Source organism: Solanum tuberosum, unplaced genomic scaffold (assembly GCF_000226075.1).
Source record: "Solanum tuberosum cultivar DM 1-3 516 R44 unplaced genomic scaffold, SolTub_3.0 scf00092, whole genome shotgun sequence".
Classification (NCBI taxonomy): Eukaryota; Viridiplantae; Streptophyta; class Magnoliopsida; order Solanales; family Solanaceae; genus Solanum; species Solanum tuberosum.
In genome coordinates this window covers 1,731,046-1,749,665 of record NW_006239019.1, presented here as the reverse complement: position 1 = coordinate 1,749,665, position 18,620 = coordinate 1,731,046, and the positions used below count along the sequence as shown (strand labels likewise).

The following is an 18,620-nucleotide window of genomic DNA, read 5'->3' as shown; positions in this document are numbered from 1 at the left end:
ATTGTACTACGGTTATAGTTTATCATCAAGCAACTACTCATTATAATACCTCGTTTCTACATCACAATGCAACAAGTTATTGGGGATTAATATGAGTAAATTAATACTATAACAATGCATAAATTATTCTGCTATTTTATATTAATCAAATATAAATAAACTTATCCTAAAATTAGTATCGAAATTAACAAGTGCTATATAATAGTGGGTAGAGAATATTGCAAGGGAAGAAAGTTACCTTCAAGCCGCAGAGAGTTAAATTTTTAAGCAAAGTAGGTTTTATTCCAAGAATTAGAAGGTGAATCGTCAATCAATTTATGGTAATTGATTAGTCATTTTATTTTATTTTATTTTTCAAAAGTGACTCATAGCTTCTATATGTCATTTTAGTTTAAAATATACATTTGATATCTGTTTAATGATTACTAATTTTTATTTTTAAAACTTAAAATACACATTTAAATTTGTTTAGGATTCAATCCATCATAATAATTAAAAAAATAAAACCAATAATAGAAAATTAAAATATCTAGAGAGAAAAATCATCTATTGAAATAAAATTCCTAGAAATAACTTTCATTCAACACATTGAATTGGAAAAATAAGATTTAAAGTCATGAGTTCAAGCCTTAAAATGTTTTTTTTAAAAAAAAAAACCTTGGTTTTGGAGATTACTTTTTTTGTGCATTTTTCTTGTGTTTGGAATTATTTAGTAAAAATTAAAGACACGTAATTAGTTATTTATCAGTTTTCATTGATATAAAAGCATTTATAAAATCTTAAGATTTAATGATACTTTTTCAAAGAGAGCTCTCTCTAAAATCAAACCAAAAATCAAATTCAAATGTCACCAAGTGTTCCTACTTGCTAGCACTTTTGGCAAAATGATATTTTTGTAATTTATTTATCCGACACAAGTTTTCCTAGTTAGCTTACATTTTAAAACAAGTTAGAACAGGCTACTAAACATATTCTTCTTTTTAAAATAGCTAAACCTTAATGATAATATTTCTAAAAACACCCCAAGTCATCCACAATTCAAAGCTAACGTTAAATGATCCCAAAAAGTATCAAAGGAATAGCTGTAAGACCTGAAACTTTCAACTCAGAAAACAAAAACCAAGAAGCCTTTTAAATAACAAGAATGTTGCCTGTCTAATATCCTCCTAACATGTTATCTGGCGATACAGTTCATTCACCAGCCTTTGAAGCAAAGGGCTAATTTATATAAATAGCTGTTGTAACAAACATACAGCATTTAAAAGTATGTCCAAGACAAATGCCAACGATACCTAAATTGTAGCGTGTCCTGAATTTTAGCAAAACAGACCCTTGACTGAAGTAACGCAGAAGACTGGAGAGAATCTGTCATATCTACAGGTCATCTAATCATTGAGAAAGAAACTGATGAGAACAAAACGCCATCAGTGTGTTAATAGAGCAACTGAGAGGAAGATTTCATTTCCAAGATTCTCTGAATCCAGGAGAACCAATTCACAATTCTTGAGTCCCATCGCACTACAACTGGTGCATCACTTTACTGCAAACACGGTGCTGAAGCAGGATCAAGCTCCCAGCAGCCTCTCAAAACCCCTCCTTTTTCCCCAGTCAACTGAAATGCAGGAATCTGATGAGAAAATCTCCCAAATTCATCTTTAGGTATTTCTAGAATAGCAGGATTCGATCTTTGTATTCTTGGAGACCTAAAGACTGACTTGAAACCATTCACACGCACCATGGATGAAACTTTTATCCGGTCTTTTGAATTCTCAATGACCTCCACTATCTCATACGCAGACGTGTCTGGATGCAAACTTAATTTTTTCCAGTTCTTGTACAGTGCCCAGATATCGCCTTCTCTTGGATAGATCTCAAATCTGTTCCTATTAATAGATACTGCTTTCACCACATGGGAGAATGAACTAGGAGCATAGACTTGACGCTTTTCACTCTGGACTTTGAATGTTCCACAAACAACCTGAGCATTTTTAGGTCCTGCACACGCCTCAAGTAGGACTGCATGCAATTTGAATGGGGCAGGAACAATCTTCTTAATCTGAGCATAAGTCCTTGGCATACTATTTCGACCACAAAGAGCCCATACCTGATCTACTTGAAACTTCCCCGGGGATATATCCCTCCTAAAATCACAAAAAGCTTCTTCAGAACCTTTATCATCGGGAAAAGTTATTGGATTCTTGGAGCTTCCAGAAGAGTTGCTGAGATCAAAGCTCTTCGTGCATGAATGCAACTCTTCATCAGTGTCATGACTTGAGTGACGGTCTCTTTTAACACAAATATCATCAAAATAAGTGGAAGAACCGTCATTGGCAGAATGAGAGCTCATCTTACTTTGTTTTTCCTCGGATAGGTTCACTCCTCTAGGAGATCTTCGAACCTTAGCAGATTCTCCATTAGCAGCATGAATGCTTTTCAACTCCACAGACTTCAGAGATATCGTCACATTCTCAGACTTTCTAGACTTATCTCTATTTCCAGATGAAACTGCAGGTGAAACATTTTCTACAGGTTCAGAATTTGCACCCTTACTGCCTTCCATAACCTTTTCAGGGTACCAAATATCATCTGGGTTGAGGGGTAAAGAAGCAGGATCAAGTTCAAAGGATCCCGCAGGTACACCATCTCGTTCAGTTCCAGTCATTTTGAAAGAAGGAATTCGATGAGAGAACTTGAAAAGTTCATTTGGCTTTACATAGAATGTACCAACTTCAGTCAGCCTTGATCGCTGGAAAAGGCTAACAAATCTGGTCACTTTATCCAAGTAACCAACTTGGACACCCTCATCCACAACATAATCAGACAGGATCTCCACAATTTCATACTTGTACTTCCTATGATTATCTGGATCAGAGCCCCAACCAATATCCCAATCTTTGAAAAGGGCCCATGTTTCCCCTTTCCTAGGATAAACAATGTACAGACCCCTCTTGACCATTTCGCACTGCACTTGATGAGAAAATGTAAGTCGATCAGAAGTGGATTCAGTACTCCCAAGTCTAAATTTCCCACAGCCAACAGGCAACTCTGCGCTGACCCAAGCTCTGCCTCTTTGATCTTCAGGGGAAGCCTCAAGCCAACAGAACATCACCTTAAATTCAGGACTGTGTACCTTCCTAATGTGGGCATAGAATCTTGGCATGCCATCAGCTGTATCATAGCAAGCCCAGACCTGATCAGGTGCAAAGCAATTTTGTTCTTTAAGCTTGTCAAAATCACTAAATTCAGGATCAGGATAATCATACATCTCTGGAATATTACTATCAGGAACTGTATCTGGTTCTGAATCAGAATCCACAATAAGTTCAACTTTTTTTGCGCCACCTGAGGGCGGTCTAGAAGACTGGTCCTCAGCTGTCTCAAACTTGGAATTGTTGTTTTGCACATCTCCTTCAGGAAGGCCTGCTCCATTTTGATTTAATCTTTCCACAGAATTACTGCGCGGAATAGTGAAATCGGCTCGATGTTGATCATCACCACCAACAGCTTCTTTCGGCTGAGTTTTGCTGTCTCCAGCTGACTGGTTAGACCGTGCCTTCTTCAGAGGGCTTGCCAACTCATTCTCATCATCACTTACACCTTCACTGTATGAAATATGCTGCCTACGCCTTGAAGATCTCCTAGCGCCATAGCCATCAACTCCATTTCCTTGTTCAGCAGGTGGATTGTTTCCATTATCAATGTCCACATCCTCTGTCTCCACACTGGTTGAAGTATCATCGCTCTCACTCGACTCAACTGTCTGTTTCCGACCTCTTTTCCTGCTTTTGCGATCCACCTTTGGCTTTGAACGTCCTTCTCTCATACCTCTCTTTAGGTTTTCATGTTTTTCATCTTTTTGTTTGGTCCTTACATCCTCAAACACTGGAGCAGTCTTTCCTCTGCATTTTTCTGGTTCAGACCCTGCTGTTCTGCTGCTACAACCTGGTCGGTATCCCATTTGGGTGGGTGGAAACCCGGCACTGCCTGAAGTCATTTTCGAAGCTCCTTGGTTAGGAAGCTCTTTCTGCTCTGACGACTGGTTGAGATTAGATTTAAGGGGCACATCCTGACCTCCAGGTTTACTCCATTTGGGTCCACAAGGGGGACCTTGAAAACCTAAATTATATGCAGTGAAAGACTTCGAGCATTTCTGGCAGCGTAGAGTACTGTTCACATAAGTACTGTAATACTGGTACCTAATTTTGCAAGAGGGACATTGCGTCCAGAACGTTTCCTGCATTGCAGATGAAGTTGGTTGCGTATATTTATGGTGATTTAGATTACTGAACTGAGCATTGAAACCATTTTGCATGTTGGTTTTCCTAAGGAATGAATTTTGATTAACCATATGAGGCGGTGGCTTTGCTACTCCAGCTCCGGACATAACTCTGTACTTATTATCGTATAAAGACCTTTTGACTTGGTCTGAGAGAACCATATTTGCTTCCACAATTAGCTTGAAAGCTGCCTCTGCTCCAGGTAACTTATTCTTGTCAGGATGAAGCATGAGTGCAAGTCTCCGATATTGTTTCTTGATAGTCGCTTCATCAGACAACCTATCAATTTGAAGAATCCCGTACCAGTCCCTTTCTGATCCTACTCTGTTATTTTGAGCTGAACAGTGAACATTACAGACGGCAAGTAACTGGGATATGTTCTCTAGTTGAGGGTAAAGTTGTTCTGCTTTCACTGCAACCTTTTTAGCCCCTTCAAAGTCATTATTCAACATTTTCTTCTCCGCAACCTCTTTGGCCCTTAGGGCCTCATCCTTGTTGCAGTCCATCACAGATTGCACTTAATAAATCAACCAACCAGGTTAAACATACGTTTCTAACTTGCCTTCTTCATCCCAATTCTATAACCACATACAAGAGAAGGAAAATTATATCACTATCACAAAAAGTGTGCATTCAAACAGAAATAAAAGAAGTGTATTAACACAATGACATTACATTCACAAAACAAAGCAAGAGTACTAAAAGGTAGAAAAAGGAAACAATGCAATCCTCAAGACAGATATAGAAAAATGCATTTTGATTATTAATACGTTGCATAGCAACAGCTCTGAAGAAGAAACTTTACCAGTTTACCTTCAGTTATAACGTATGTACTTTTGGAGCAGCTAGGTTTTGCGGAAGTGGCATATCAAAACCACATAAAACGAGAAGCTTATATGAATCGTCATGTTATTTCACTTTAGGTGTAACAAGAAATATGCAAACGAGGCAGTAACTTATACTAGAACTCATAAAGTCCCTCTCAGATTAAACGGGGATGTTCAAAAAAAAAAAAGGAAAAAAAAAAAGTAAAACAGTTTTTTTAGAAAAAAAAAAAAACTGAAAACACATAGTTTTGATCAAGTAAAAATTGGCTCGACCAAACCGCATGCTGACAACAAAGGGAGTTTAGTTTCAACCACCACTTGCCGCGACGTCAGCTGACATGGACTCACATTTATGCCAGCCGCACGGGAGGCTAGCTTCTATCCCACGCGACACCTTGCGTGGGGCGACACACTACCTTTGTGCTTTTTTCGAATACAATTGTTACCATTTCATTAAGAAAAAAAAAAAAGGAGGGAGGGGGGGGGCTTATTTGCTCTTTAAAACAAATCTACCAAAACGATAAGTAAAACAATATATAAAAAAGGAGTTTTTAACTCAAATGGTCCCGTAAGTTTGGAGGTAGGTCTATTTCTATCTTTATATTGTAAAAATCCTGATTACTGAGCATAACCAGTCCTATGATTCTGAGCATGTTAAGTATCAGTCAAGGAAACTACTCCACTACAAGTTCGTTAAAATGTGATGGAATAAGAACAATACAGGTTATCTCACGGTGAGCGACTCCCAAGCAGTTCAAATTTAACCAAAATTAACAAAGAGAAGCAATTATCACCACCTATTTAGCTAAAATATCAGAAACTTGAGAGTAACCCCCATAATTCAAACACCAGAAAACAGATCAATAAACATTCAAAACCCTAAAAATTCAATTACGCGAATTGCAATTCGTAAAAACCCCAAATTGAGAAAAAAAAAAAGGTCAACTCTGACAGTCCAAATGCTTCAAACAACTAAACACAGATGTGATCCAAAACCCCGAATCAGCAAAAAAAAATAAAAAAAAATAGGAGAACTACATACACAGACTATATCTTATCTAACAAAAAAAAACATGAGAAAATATGCTTACCTATTAGAGTCACACGCTTGATATGAAAAGGGTCTGAGAGAAAGACCTCAGTTGACACACAGATATAGAGAGAGAAAGAGAGTGAAAATTTGAAGATATTGGGGAAGAGGAAGACTGACTACTTCTGAAATTTCATTCTCCCAAATAGAACAAGGGTTCTTCTTATTCCTTACCATTGATACAATAGTGAAAGGGTTGTTTGAATTGAAATTTGATTGGGGGCCCATAAGTTTTTGGGTTTTCAATTTGGCCCATTAAGAAATTTTGGGCTTTAAAAAGACCTACTTGAACCCGAGATTCAATTTGTTTGACCTACTTTTCTTTTTTAAGCCTGTTTCGAAAAGACGTCTTTCCCTTATTAGTAACTCTTTAGTATCAATTTTTCACGTGGCATGTTTTAGACCATAAGATTAAAGGGCGTTTTGGTACATTTCACATATCTTTGATTTGACCACATGAATTGGAGGGTGAGTAGAACGCGTACTAGGGTAGAAGGTTAGTAGGTAGTGGAGGGTTGTGTTGCTTTTTGAGGGTTTTAGGGTTATTAGTATTTGTCGTTGTACTAGTCGTATCATTGTAGTTCTTGTTTTTGATATCTATCATCGTCAGTTGTTTACTGTGTTTCAATTAATTGCATTATTTTGTTGTTCTTGTAGGCGTCACATTGCTTCTCTTGTTAGTAGTTATATTTTCTTCTTTATACTTGGATTTGTTGCACTTACTAATATGGGTTGTGGTGCAGTGATGGGACGGCTCCACCCTTTAACTAGAGGTCTCGGGTTCGAGCCATGGGTAAGAAGAAAATCTTATTGGGAGTGTCACCCATGAATGGGCCCTGGAGTGCGCATTCCGGATTTAGTCGGAGCTTCAAGAACCAAAAAAGTTATTGCACTTGAGCCGAGGGGTTTTGGACACAGTTTGACCTTCACAAGGTAGTGGTAAAGTCTTTGTACAGTATACCTTCTCCAGCCCCCACATGTGGGATATCACTGGGTATGTAGTTGTTGTTGACATATCTTTAATTTAAGATCATGAAATTTAAATATATTTTTTTTCTTAAATTTTGTGTTAAGGTAAAATAGACCAAACAAATTAAAACTGAAGATATGTGTTGTTAGTAGACAATGAGTTGATCAAATGTAGGTCATGACCAACTTTGACAAGGAATCCAAAGTGCCACACTATAACATAACTAAGTACATATTTGATTGCAACATTTGGGGAAGTCTTTGAGAAATATTTTGGAAGGTTAGCATTTCATTAAAACTCCTTTGCCAAGGGGCTATATAAAGTTTTGAAACATTTCATGTGTTGCTTTTTGGGATTCATAACAAGTTTGTGAACCCTTCCTAAAAGTACAAGGAATATTTAATATAGGACAAAAATAAAAGAAAGAACATACAAACATAGAAGAATTTACATTTTAGCACTTTAGCCCCTGATTTTGATATACTAGTATTTTGAAAGGCCTACATGGTTTGTTTTAGAAATTAGAGACATCACTCTTTGTCTTAAAGCAAGAGAGTTGTTTCTACACTATATATTGAAGAGGAAATTTGGTTAATTAAGAAGCCTTCAGATTTCTTCGGCGTTTGATGCACAAAATCTCTATCTTTTTCTCGATAAATTTCATAAATGATTAAAATTATAATTTTTTACTTTCAAAGTCACACAATTTTATTTTATCACATAAAAGTAATAACAGCGAAAATGCATTTTGGTTCAGGAATAAGAGAGTAAACCAGTTTTATTTTGTCACTAGCAAATTAAGCCCTTTTAAGTTCTAATTACACGAAATAGTACGAATTTTTCTCTTGCTTACATGTTTGCATACATCCAAATTAACATTAGGCAAATCTAAGATTATGTCGTCTATATGACTGCAAGAGATGATTATTTTATCATGTACCTTCTATTTCCCATTAATACATGATAATTTCCCCACCAAATCTTGGACATGTAGAAAGAAACTGTCAAGTGTCAATTATTACTTTTATCTTTAATTAGATTTGACCCTTAGTCTCAAACAAATGTTGATTAATATAAATATAATATATTTTTAAAATGTTTGTAATTTATATATATATATACACACAAGGTTTTGAAGCTATGGATGTAAATGCCAATGCGAAAATAAAGAGTAAATATCGCGTACTAATGATTAAGATTCAAATCTAATAAATATTGAAATCTGAATGAACACATGGATTTGCCAAGAAAATGAACCAAAACACCTCATAAGTGAATTCTTGGCACCTTTTATCAAATAATAATAATAATTAAGTTCTTGATTGACAATTTTGGCAATTCCTACGTTCGAAAAATCGTTGAATCCATCATCATTTGCTACGAGACAGTATAATTGGACAAATCATATATCCACACTGAAAAATTAGTAACAACAGATTGATTTCTTTCCACACAACACAAGCATTAAAGGCTGAGAATATTCTTTTATTGAATGAACTGATGCAGTAAAAAAAACATCTATATTATACAAGACGTATACGAAACCGTGGAAAACCTAAAAAAAGATGTGATTTTATACAAGTCAACACCCAATCGTCTATACAACCAGGAACCTCATGGGTGCAAGTGCAACAACAAAAAAGAAATAAGAGATGAGAGGCTATAAACAGTGCAGAATCCCTTCAAAAACTTTCATTGTTTCTACCTCAAAATAACCTACATGAGTGCTAGTGGAGCACCTCTATGTGCCTTGCATCTTCACCTCCATCTTCCATAGTCCCAAGTTGAACGACATTACTTTCATAATACCTGCCATCACCCGAGATATATACACCAAAACAACACAGAATTTTCCACCATAAGCAAGAGACTACCCTACAATGTAGAAGAACATGATCCATGTCTTCCTTCACCCACCTTACACACATATACCACCACAACCACCTCGCCTTCAATATCATGGTAGTCCTTTTATGTGCTTTGTTTGTGAAGCAATTTAGTCAGGTTCTGGTAGCCTTCGGATTCATTGAATTGTTTGCCTCCTGCTGGCAAAGAAATCATATAAATATTTGGAAAAGTAAGCCTCAAATGTTCCTCCACAAAGCACACCCACAATGCTTGTACACATAGCTGTGAAAGATTGTCAATATAACACTTGATACAGCTCATCTCCTCATGGATAAATGACAAGGGCGCTTAAAATACTGTGTTTGTTGAGCCCTGTAGATAGCATAAGTTTCGCCAGCTGGGGCAGAACGTTTCCTTGTGAACTCTTTTCGCACTTGAGCAAATGGAGCAGATTCGCAAGTTCCGTTATTTGGTTCATCTTGTTGGAACTTAGCAGTTAAGTCCCAATTTGAGTCTGATTGCCTCAAGTTTGACATCTGATATTGAAGTCTTTCGATCTGTCGTTCAAGACAGAAAGGTGAATATTCCGATTGAAGACCACGATCCACAATATGTCTAACTGCATTTCTTAGTGCATATATTTCACAGTTCATAGCCTTGATCTGCGAAAAACAGATAGATTAAAATTGATTTTGGACTTCAGAAGAAGTGATCAATTCATGATGCTATTTGCTAAAAGGGAAGAGAAGACTACATACTTGGGCTTGATAAGAACTATTTCCAGTATGAAGTATTCGCATGGCAATCTGTTTTGAGTGACTTACATAATCCTTCAGGAGCAACACTGGTGAAACCAAGTTAACAAGCTCAAATGCATAGACATAATTAAATGCCACCAGCCACTGCTTTTTATTTCTAAGATTTTGGACCAAGCCTGCAATTCAAAAAAGAACAAAAAAAGAAAGGGAAAGAAAAGATCAGTCAGATAAATCCAAAGGTGGTTCAGTCTTTGGTTATCTTCAGAGAAACGAAGGGAGAGTACTGTAAAAATGTTGCCTGTAGACTGAAGTTACCAGTAAAAGGGACAAAAGAAAATGTCAGCTACAGTAAACAACTGAAATTTTTGTTACAATATAGGGAATAAAAGATATAGAAATTGTACGTTAAAAGGAACAAAATTTTTAGCCAATGCTGATGTTTTTAAACACCGACGCACACCCTCATAATAACTGAACTGAATGCATTTTCTAGTTATATTGGCATCAAAAGATCTAGAAAAAAATAAATCAAAGAATAAAAGAAACATAAACAAAGGTTTATCAGCTCCAAGATTATCACCAGCTTTATTCTGAGAATTGAGACCACAACTCCTCACTATCCATGTCATTCTATTTAAGCCCGTCTCCAACTAATATTTAATAATTGAAGTTATTTAACACTACAAGTTCTCTATCTCTTCTACCGACATACAAATCCTAACACAAGATAATCTTCTAATATTGGACCTAAAGCAAGTGTAATGAAAAAATTAAGCCTTATCCCAATTCCCAACTAAGGAGGTTATCCAAAAAAATCCCACCTAATTGGTATTGCTTAAATGGATCTTTTCCTTTCATTATACTCTGTTCTCCCCCAAGTCTAGATGGATCTGAAGAGATTGTACCCTTTCTAGATAACTTCTCCTTTCAAGCACACCTGCACTGATACAGTTCAAGGCGTACATCAGGACAAGACTACATCATCTCAAGCGAGCTTCTCTTATTTATCCAACGTTTACTACTTCCACATTTGGTAAAATGTGATCATTTCTAGTGCTGTTCATCCTTCAATGACTACTGATTCATCATAAATCAATTAGTTGTTTAGTTTTACTGTAAAAATTGACATGCCGCAATTCTCCTCCTTTATAAACTGACAATGTGAGAAAGCCCACATAGATGGGGTTATTTCGGTAAATAACAGACCTGTAGATTGCCAAGACATCAGCCACCCAGGAGAAATTCCACGTTCCTTGGACAAAGTTAAACCAACTTCAATGGAAAAAAATCATCATACAAAATGAATGCTGGTCCTAGTATGTCTGATCAGATTATCCTTTATTATAGTATACATAATATGAAATTTGTGACTCCATATGACCAGAGGCAGTGCAGCATGTCATTCATATTGGGAGGTGATTTTGAGTGTACATGGGCACATTTCAAAGTGAAACAAACAATAGAAGAGAGAGACATACATTGGATCTCATCTGTCAGCCCAAGGATTTTGACCAAAGCAACAACCTTTTCGGTTGGCTGAACTTTCTCCAGGAGACCTAAAAGTCCATCTGGATGGAAAGAATCTGTTATTTTATAAATAGCTAAAAGCTGCAAAAAAGCCACGACCTCGGTAGGATTTACTTGGGACCCGATCAATGTAGAATACCAGTCAGATGCAAACACAAAAGCTTCCTTTTTAACATGAAGTTCAATTTCTGGAGAAACTCCTCTCAGCTGGTCCAACAGATCAGAGAAAGCCCTCATAACTGATGGGAAGTTTTCACACCTCGCTATTTTTGTGGGATGACAGCTCAGGAAAACATCCAATACAAGCAAAGCAGGATCTGATGTACAGTGTGAACTTGAAGCACAATGGCAGATTACATCGTGTCCTTCGCCATTTATATCCATGTTGTCGCAAATAGATTCATCTGTACAGCCTTGAGCCTGATGTCTCTTGGATTTTTCTACAGAAGGAAAATCATCAGTTCCTGAAAAGGCAAAAATAACACAAAATCTAGGAGAAAATTTGACAATACCATATAAAAAATTCTCAGATCTAATTACTTACTTGAAGTATTATCTGAAATACCAAGGACGTGACAAATTTTAGATGTATTCACATGATGTGCTACCTTGTGATACAAACTCTCAAGTTCATCTTTATCGAAGGCAGATGACAATCTATAGCAACCTACAAGAAGCAGAAAACCCAAGATTGTCAAATGGTTTTCCATTTCAGCCATCATCTTTGCTTTCCAGGCAAATGCAAGCTTGCTTGCTTTTAATTTAGCCTCTGGTATAATCTCCCGTGAAAGTTCCATCAATTGTTCTAATAAAAGGATGCAACTCTGCCTGATAATATTACGATGTAATCCAATCTCTTCTCTCTGGTGGTTGGGAGGATAAAACCCTCCCAGTGCTTCCAACACAAGCATATCTGAGTCCAGTGACATTTGAAGAGCACTAAAGACTTCACTGCGCAACAACTTGTGCTCCTTAGAATGCTTGTTTAAAAAATTCTGTAAATTCTTTCCACTCATGTTCATAAGGATAATTGCCATAGTATTGGAATGATCGAAAGTGCAAGCGCAGGCTTTAGCAGAGACTGATAGAGAGTTGAGGGCCTTGGTGCCTGTGGGAATAGATGGATTAGTAGATCCCATCTGATCCACATTAGCTTGCTCTGGCCTTTTAGCCTCACAAATGAGGGATAATGCAGCTTGATCTTCCTTCTGCCTTGTAAGAAATTCTATCGTCTCTTCAAGTTGTTCTACCGGATATTGAGACTGAAGTTTGTAATCCAGAATACATCTGATAACAGCTCTAACAGAAGCAACCCTTCGTTCAATGGCTTCAATCTATTGACAAAAAATTAAATAGAATTTTTTTTAAATGACTCTTTGATCTTAAAGGAGGAGGTTAATATAGTGGCAACATAAGTGGCATGGTACCTTTTCTTCAGCGGAGCAGGTCTCTTTCTCCAAGACATTCACATAATTACGTTCAACACGTTCCAAGAAATCTTTCAGAATGGCTGTGGGCGGGAAATGGTCCACTAGTTCAAAAGCATAAGCATATCTAATAGCTTCAAGGTGTTGCTGCTTGGTTAGAAGATTCTGGACAAAACCTGAAAACATAATGAGTAGGTTGCTTTAGTTTGTAACCATCTTCCCAAAGAAAGCTAGGGTAGTGATTTTCTCAACTACAATTTATAATAAGACAACCATGTGCACACGTAACAAGATTCTAGTACACCAGAGGACCAAAGAACTTAAAATATTTAAGGAAAAAAATCTCAGTTACGAGTCAAACTTTCAACTGTCCAGAAAGACATCACTTCTAACTTGTGAGAAAACAAACTATTGATTGGAGAATTGAATAGCTCCAGATAAATGGAGTGTTATGTTAAATAATCTGAAATTTCTTACTGTTGCAACATGATCTCCCACTAGACAGTCAACTTGGTCCAATCAAGGTCCAACTTATTAAGTGTCTTAGATAGAATTTCCAACTCTTAGTGAAGTTCTTAAGCAATTGGACAAATCAGAAGAAATTTTAGGGAAGAGAATAGTGAAATGAGAAGGTATGCCACCAAAGGAGCAGGGAGGGATATTATCAGATTTTAGCAACAAATAATAAAAATATCCTTATGCAAAATGAAAATGTAATTAGCCTCTAGGAATAGATCTGTTTGTTTCTGAATTTTTGTGAGTAATCAGGTCCTTGTACAAGATGCAGATGACACTATCAACCTGATCAGAAGAACGCACGAATTGTATATCTTTTCATAAGCACAATCTTTGTGCTGATTTGATTCCAATAGAACTCTTTACTTTTGTCAAAAAAAAAAGGTTTCCTAATGAAATGGCTAGGAGATATGGCAATGAACAAGGAAGGAAATTATCAAAGCATGCTGAGTAATGTCACAGGAGCACTAAAGTAAATTCAGCATCGTACTGTGTTGGAGCCTGGAACAATAATAGCAAACTACAGCAGGAATCATTTATGATGTGTTTTTGCAGTGGGAGATGGATGCTTGTTAATAGTATCTTTTACCTTTAGTTTATCCACACACAAAAAAATACTAATATACTTACAAGGTAAATTCTGCTTCATACCAAGAGAACGACACAATTCTGCAAATTTGTCATGCTTAGCAACAATCTCCAGCAGGATCATAAGTTCATCAGCATCAAAGAAAGAAACCAAATTGTACGCAGCCAAAAGATACAAGAAAACCAAGATCTCATCTTGGTTCCCTTCTGTAGCCTTTATTTTAACCTTCCAATCCCTTGCAATGCATCTTGCTGTTTCCCTTGTTGAACCTTGAATCTCTGGTGAAGCCCTAATTAACTGCTCTAACAGAAAAATGCAGCTCCGTCGGGCAACACTACCCTCAAACTCTGTTTCTCCCTTTCTCAAATGGGGAGGATAGAACCCTTCCATTGCATCAAGCACCAATTTTGCAGGGTCAGGAGACATCTGCAGAGCCTCAAAAACGTCATCAGACATCAAATCCAGCTCCTTCTCATGCTCATTTAAGAATATCTGTAAGCTCTTCCCATCCATTATCACAGCAAATCTTGTAACAGCAGAATTACCTACAATAGTATAGACCCTGTCCACTGTTACATCTTCAGTAGCTTCTGTCTTTAAGTGCACATTAGGAATACCATTCAACTGTTTCTCCTTCTCTCTGAGCTCTCTACACCGATCCTCAAAATGTTTCTCTCTTGATTCAAGCTCCTCTAATCTATCCTTATTCCTCTCCTCTCTAAGTATAACATCTTTCATGCGTTGCTCAAAAAGTCCTTGCTCTATAAGGAATTGTCTCTTTTCAGATTGAAACCCCTCATAGCTTTTTTTCGTAAATTCCTCTGCTGAATCCAGCTTCTTCTCCTTTGAATTAAGCACTTCAACACGCTGCTCATATGCTTCTTGAGTAGAATCAAGCTCTATCTCCCTTAAATGGAGTCTCTCACTGAATGACTTCAAGTGTTCCTCCTGGAGTTCAAGTTTCTTCTTCATTGCACCCAGAAATTTCTCCTTGTGTTCAAGTTCCTTCTTCATTGAGGACAATATCTCCTCATTAGATTCAACTTGCTTTCTAAGAGCATTCAAGTTATCCGCTTCAACTTTGAATTCGTTTTTCACCGACTCCAATTCGTTCACCTTCTCCCTCAGCTCCGTTTCGACAAAATTCAAGTTTTTTACCTTTTCTTTAAGTTCCTTCCTCACAACATCTAAGTTACTTTCCTTCAACGTCAGTTCTTTCTTCATACTATCCGGCATGTTTTCCAAAACAGCAATTTCCTTCTTCATAGAATCAAAGTTAGTTTCCTTCTCCCATAGTTCCTTGTTCACATAGTCCACTTTTTTTTCCTTTTCTCTAAGTTCCTTCACCACAACATCTAAGTTACTTCGCTTCAATGTCAGTTCTTTCTTCATACCATCCAACATATTTTCTATAACAGCAAGTTCCTTCTTCATAGAATTCAAGTTGGTTTCTTTCTCCCTTAGTTCCTTTTTCACATAATCCATTGTTTTTTTATTTTCTCTAAGTTCTTTCTCCACACAATTTAAGCTACCTTCCTTCAATGTTAATACTTTCTTCACACCATCCAACCTGTTTTCCTTAACAGCAAGTGCCTTGTTCACAGCTTCCAAGTTATTTTCCTTTTCTGTAACTTCTTTCTTCAATATCTCCAGTTTACTTTCCTCCACTCCAATTTCTTTCTTCACACTATCCAACTTACTTTCCTTAACAGTGAGATCCTTCTTCACAGATTCCAAGTTATTTTCATTCTCCTTTAGTTCTTTTTCCAGATAATCCATTTTCTTATCCTTTTCTCTAAGTTCCTTCTCCAAATAATCTAAGTTACCTTCCTTCACTCTTAATACTTTCTTCACACCATCCAACCTGTTTCCCTTAACAACAAGTGCCTTGTTCACAAATTCCAAGTTATTTTCCTTTTCTCTAATTTCTTTCTTCGAAACCTCCAATTTACTTTCCTTTGCTCTTAATTCTTTCGTCATGCTATCCAACCTACCTTCCTGGAAGGTGACATCCTTCTTCAAAGATTCCAAGTTATTTTCATTCTCCTTTAGTTCTTTTTTCACATAATCCAAGTTATTTTCAGTCACCCTTAGTTCTTTTTTTGCATTATCCAACTTACTTTCCTGGAAAATAACATCCTTCTTCACAGATTCCAAGTTACTTTCATTCTCCTTTAGTTCTTTTTTCACATTATCCAAGTTATTCTCGATCGCCCTAAGTTCATTCTTTATAGATTCCAACCCCATTACCTTAACGTCATATTCCTTCTTCATGCTCTGCAACTTTTGAAACTCCTCCATCTTTTCAGCCAATTCTTGATCTTTCAACTCAAGAGCTTGTGTTTCATGGCGAATCCAAATCTGAATCTTGTTCAACTCCTTCTCTTTCGCATGAATCCCCATTAACTTCTCCTCCACATCCCCAATTTGCTTCCTCTCAAACTCAACCTCCTCCCATAATCTCTCCACCATCTTCTCCTGATCATTCAACTTCTCCTCCCTTAACTTCACAGTCTCAGCAAACCCTCTTCTCGCCGCACTCAACTTCTTCCACTTCAACTCCAACTCCTCCTCTTTCCTCTCTAACGACTCCCTAGTATCAGTGAAACATTCCTTCAAACAGTTGTTAGGAAATTTTAAGTCCTTATCAAAACACCCCCATTCTAAAATCAACGTCAGAATCTTTTGCCTCAACTCAACTGTGTTCTCCTCATTGTCATACAATACTTCCGATATCTTTTCCAGTACACCCATATTTCTTCACCAGCATAAATACAAAAAACAACCCAACAAAAGAAAACCGGATATTTAACCGTTAGTACAATAAGAAAAGAAAAAAACCCAGAAATTTTTAACTGTTAAGAACAAGATTATGGTGAGAACAGAGAGTTTAGAAGCAGGAAAACTAGGGTTTTTCAAAAGAAAAAAAAAAGTAGGGTTAGTTTAGTGGAGTAGTAAAACGAAACGGAACCGGAAAATCAAGAACAGAGTAATACGGTTTCCGGCCTCTTTGCATGATTTTAGAAGATGATTGACGTGGGTCCCACTTATTTCTTTTCTTTTCTTTTCTTTTCTTTTTTCCCTTTAATAGTGAATGTCTAAACTTAAAATTTGTTTTTCATGCTTCCATTTTAAAAAAAAATAAAGTTACTACTTAATTTTTTTCATTTTTCAAGAATTTCTTTTTCTTGAAAAAATATTAGTTATACACATTAAACTTAATAAACGGTAAATCTTTATACATATTCTAATTAAAATAAATGTCTATATATAGCAATGAATTGTCAAAATTTAGTTAACAATTATAAATAGTTATTACCTAAAAAATGGAATTCAATCAAGTGTATATACACATTGAGAAGCTAATTATATAAGTTATATTTTAAAAAATACCTTATAAATTACTCCCTCCGTCCCATTTTATGTGGCAACATTTGATCGGGCACGGAGTTTAAGAAATAAATGAAGACTTTGAAATGTTTACCAAATTGCCTTTTAAAAAGTAGACTCTTTTTCTCTCTCCTCATAAATGTATTGGAGTATTATTTTAAGATTAAGTGGGATCAACAAGAATAAAAGAGGAATTGTACTTTTATAAACTTACCATATAAGAAAATGTGATATTCTTTTTGGGACTGACCAAAAAGGAAATGTTGCCACATAAAATGGGACGGAGGGAGTAATTAGATTGGCTACCACTTAAACACCACCGTACAAATGGCTATAACATATAAACCTTTACCGTCAGAGAACTTGAGGCCCAATCAGGCAATAAAAGCTTGTGGCCCAGGCCCAGTAGCAATGCAAAGCCCATTAAAATTATTTTCAGTTAACGTGGTTATCTATAAGCCTCAATCTTGGCCAACTGAAAGAACACCACTACTCAAAATAAGGCATATTCAGCTACACTCGACTTCACGATCAAAAGCTGGTCACAACCAGTAAGATTTTAGATAGACATACAGTGTCGTAAATAGATAAATTCTCTTTTAACATATGAACTTTTAGATAAAGTGATCACACATAGTATCTTCATTTCAAACCGACACATTTATACTTTTCTTTTCAATAAACCAATATAGATATATGTAGTTAAAATCAAGATCTCAGCTAAACAGGGATAAAAGATTCTTTCCAAAATTTGGTATCGTAACAACAATTTTGGCCAAAATTAAAATATTTTTCAAACCCTTTACCCTTATAAAATATAATGTAATTCCTATTAAGTTCATGCTGAATGAGTAAAAATTCAATGTTTAAACTCACAACTTTTCCTACAAAACTTGTATGGAGCAATATAAAAATTCTCTAAATTTACATCTCATAATTTGTATCGAATAACTAAATTCCTATGAAATTCATACTAAATGGGGAAAATGGTCTGAATAATATTTTAACTTTGGCCGAAATTGTTGTTACGATACCAAACTTTACGAAGGATCTTTTACACCTCTGCACTATTTATTAGTGTATTTTAAAGGTATATATGTGCCCACGTAGACACATTACTATTTATAATGATGCAATATTTATAATATTCACGTGGACACATATATACCTTTAAAATACACTATTAAATAGCACAGAGGGGTAAAGGGTTCTTTCCAAAAAGTTTAGTATCATAACAATATTTTTGATCAAAGTTCAAATATATTTCAGACATTTTTCCCTACTAAATGAGATAAAAACTCTCTAGATTTATATCGAATAAAATTAAATCATAAAAAAGATACTTTAATCTACATATTTTCATTATTTAATTAAGTATGAGGAGCAAAAATTATGGAGCAG

General features: G+C 36.1%; 2 protein-coding genes across 4 annotated transcripts; both read right to left on the bottom strand.

Moving 5' to 3' along the window:
* Nucleotides 1-1,105: 1,105 nt before the first annotated feature.
* On the bottom strand, nucleotides 1,106-6,350 carry LOC102585480 (uncharacterized). The gene is made up of 2 exons (XM_006347781.2): nucleotides 6,196-6,350; nucleotides 1,106-4,855 (listed from the first exon to the last, which is right to left on the bottom strand). Exon 2 carries the CDS (start codon nucleotides 4,781-4,783, stop codon nucleotides 1,538-1,540), a length of 3,246 nt encoding a protein of 1,081 aa, XP_006347843.1. The 5' UTR covers nucleotides 4,784-4,855; nucleotides 6,196-6,350; the 3' UTR covers nucleotides 1,106-1,537.
* Nucleotides 6,351-8,628: 2,278 nt separating this feature from the next.
* Nucleotides 8,629-16,890, bottom strand: LOC102584734 (uncharacterized). 3 transcript variants are annotated; one of them, XM_006347778.2, is made up of 6 exons: nucleotides 13,871-16,890; nucleotides 12,725-12,900; nucleotides 11,842-12,631; nucleotides 11,249-11,761; nucleotides 9,771-9,946; nucleotides 8,629-9,674 (listed from the first exon to the last, which is right to left on the bottom strand). In XM_006347778.2, exons 1-6 carry the CDS (start codon nucleotides 16,581-16,583, stop codon nucleotides 9,330-9,332), a joined length of 4,713 nt encoding a protein of 1,570 aa, XP_006347840.1. In that variant the 5' UTR covers nucleotides 16,584-16,890; the 3' UTR covers nucleotides 8,629-9,329. The 3 variants fall into 3 exon arrangements, with proteins under 3 accessions (XP_006347840.1, XP_006347841.1, XP_006347842.1); XM_006347779.2 differs by having other exon boundaries at nucleotides 13,892-16,890; XM_006347780.2 differs by having other exon boundaries at nucleotides 11,249-11,737; nucleotides 13,871-16,889.
* Between the last annotated feature and the right edge of the window lie 1,730 nt (nucleotides 16,891-18,620).